The sequence below is a fragment of the Nicrophorus vespilloides genome, unplaced genomic scaffold (genome assembly GCF_001412225.1).
Source record: "Nicrophorus vespilloides isolate i.1.1-1 unplaced genomic scaffold, Nicve_v1.0, whole genome shotgun sequence".
In the NCBI taxonomy this organism is placed as follows: domain Eukaryota; kingdom Metazoa; phylum Arthropoda; class Insecta; order Coleoptera; family Silphidae; genus Nicrophorus; species Nicrophorus vespilloides.
In genome coordinates this window covers 1-2034 of record NW_017099206.1, presented here as the reverse complement: position 1 = coordinate 2034, position 2034 = coordinate 1, and the positions used below count along the sequence as shown (strand labels likewise).

General features: G+C 30.6%; 1 protein-coding gene across 1 annotated transcript; it reads right to left on the bottom strand.

Annotated features, from left to right (window-relative positions):
• Window positions 1-19: 19 nt before the first annotated feature.
• Window positions 20-686, bottom strand: LOC108564187 (larval cuticle protein A2B-like; the record flags this gene model as incomplete). The annotated part of the gene is made up of 2 exons (XM_017923140.1): window positions 620-686; window positions 20-566 (listed from the first exon to the last, which is right to left on the bottom strand). Coding segments are annotated over exons 1-2 (559 nt in total), but the record flags the coding sequence as incomplete, so codon positions are not given.
• Between the last annotated feature and the right edge of the window lie 1348 nt (window positions 687-2034).

Sequence of the window (2034 nt, the reverse complement as noted above, 5' to 3'; positions counted from 1 at the left end):
ATTTGTGGATAAATATAACATAATAAATAGAAATAATGGTAGACTTGGGTTGGGGATGAGTAGGATACTTTGGCAATTGGAGGTCCGTAAGCGATGGGCGCTGCGATCTTGGCGACTGGTGCGGCTGCGTAAGCTACCGGGGCGGAGTAAGCTACCTTAGCTACTGGGGCGGCGTAAGCAATCGGGGCAGCTACTTTGGCGACTACCGGGGCAGCTCCCAAAGGCTCACGGTGAACGACAGCGTTGAATCCGTGGATTGGATCGGCGGTGTATTCAACGGTCCTTCTGAAGCCGTCAGCATCAACGAGAGAGTAGCTACCTTGGACGGCATCTCCGTTGCGGCTTTCTTGCTGTTGCTTGTTGTCTCCGGTCAAAGAATCTTGGACATCGTAACCGTAAGAGTATTGAGGGTTTGGGTCGTATTCCTCAGCTACCTTAGCTACCAATGGGGCGGAGTAAGCCAATGGAGTAGCTACTTTAGCTACCACTGGGGCGGCGGAGTAGGACAACGGGGCGTTGATGAGACCAGCGTTGGCAGCGGCCAAAAGGGCGGCGAAAGCTACGAACTAAAATAACAAGAATTAGTAACGAAAAAAAAAACTAACCTCTTGTAATTTACTTTGTAAGCCATTGTTGTTGAACTGAGTGTGGATCGGTTTCTGGCTTAATCGAGTGCGGATCGGCCCTATATATACCGAAAATACAGGTTTTCATTATTTATCGATTTCACGTGAAAATCAAGTGAAACAAGGTCAATGTTTCGGTGATGCGAACACATGTGCAAGAAGAAACTGTTGCGTAACGCGTAAAAGTTCATTCATTCATGAAAGCGGCGATTGAACATATAAAGATTCACGTACTTGTAACTAAATTACCGTTTGTAGCAGATGTTCAATGCGTGTAATTTAAGACTTTATAAGAGAATTCAATTGAAATAATGTCGGAAAATTTATCAGACTCAGTAATTAGAACATGCAATAATTAACTTAATGGTACAGCTTTTACATATTGAGTTATGTGATTTATTATAGTAAAATGTAAATTCCAATTCATATTTATTAACATTGGAGTGATTTAAGTTATACATTTAAATACTTTACTTATTGAATTATTATAATTTAGTTTTTAGTGATTTATGACTAAATTAGTAATAAAATTTTAAAGTTTAAATATACTCAGTTATTTATTTATTTATTTAAGAACTAATTATAACTAAACGTTTTATTAATCAACATTTTATTGAAATATTACATTTGTTGTCATAGAGAATTTTAAAAATATGATTTAAAGCTATTTTTGTAAACTTTTAACGTTTTTCAAGAATAATAAAATATTTAGTAAATTTACAGTTTTATATAGTGATGTAATACTATATAAATTGTTTTATATAATTCAATAATTTTGTTTTTTTAGTAACTTACTTATATTTAAATAAACTAATTTTAACATTTTAAGTTTTATTCCTGAATTAAAATTTTATATGTTAAATTAGTTCATTACTATTTTCTGTAAAAATCATAAAATATTTAAAAGTTCAACATACTAAAGTAGTCTTAGTCATTTATTTAAGTTTGTAGATGAGATTCTTTTTCCTATAATTTCTTTAAATATCTTAAAGTTAATTTGTTTTTTTGTTGTTTAAAATTAATTATAAATAAACTTGTTTATTAATCAACATATTATTGGAATATGTAAAAAATAATTATTATCTATGGAGTATTATCATTTTTCAGGAATAAGAAATATTTCAGTAAATTAACTGAAAAGGTTTTATGTAAATTGATACAAAGAGAATTTGTTTTCTTTTAAATTTATTGAATCTTAAATAACAAAATAATTATTATCTATGGACTATTATCATTTTTCAGGAATAAGAAATATTTCAGTAAATTGACTGAAATGGTTTTATGTAAATTGATACAAAGAGAATTTGTTTTCTTTTAAATTTATTAATCTTAAATAACAAAATAATTATTATCTATGGACTATTATCATTTTTCAGGAATAAGAAATATTTCAGTAAATTGACTGAAA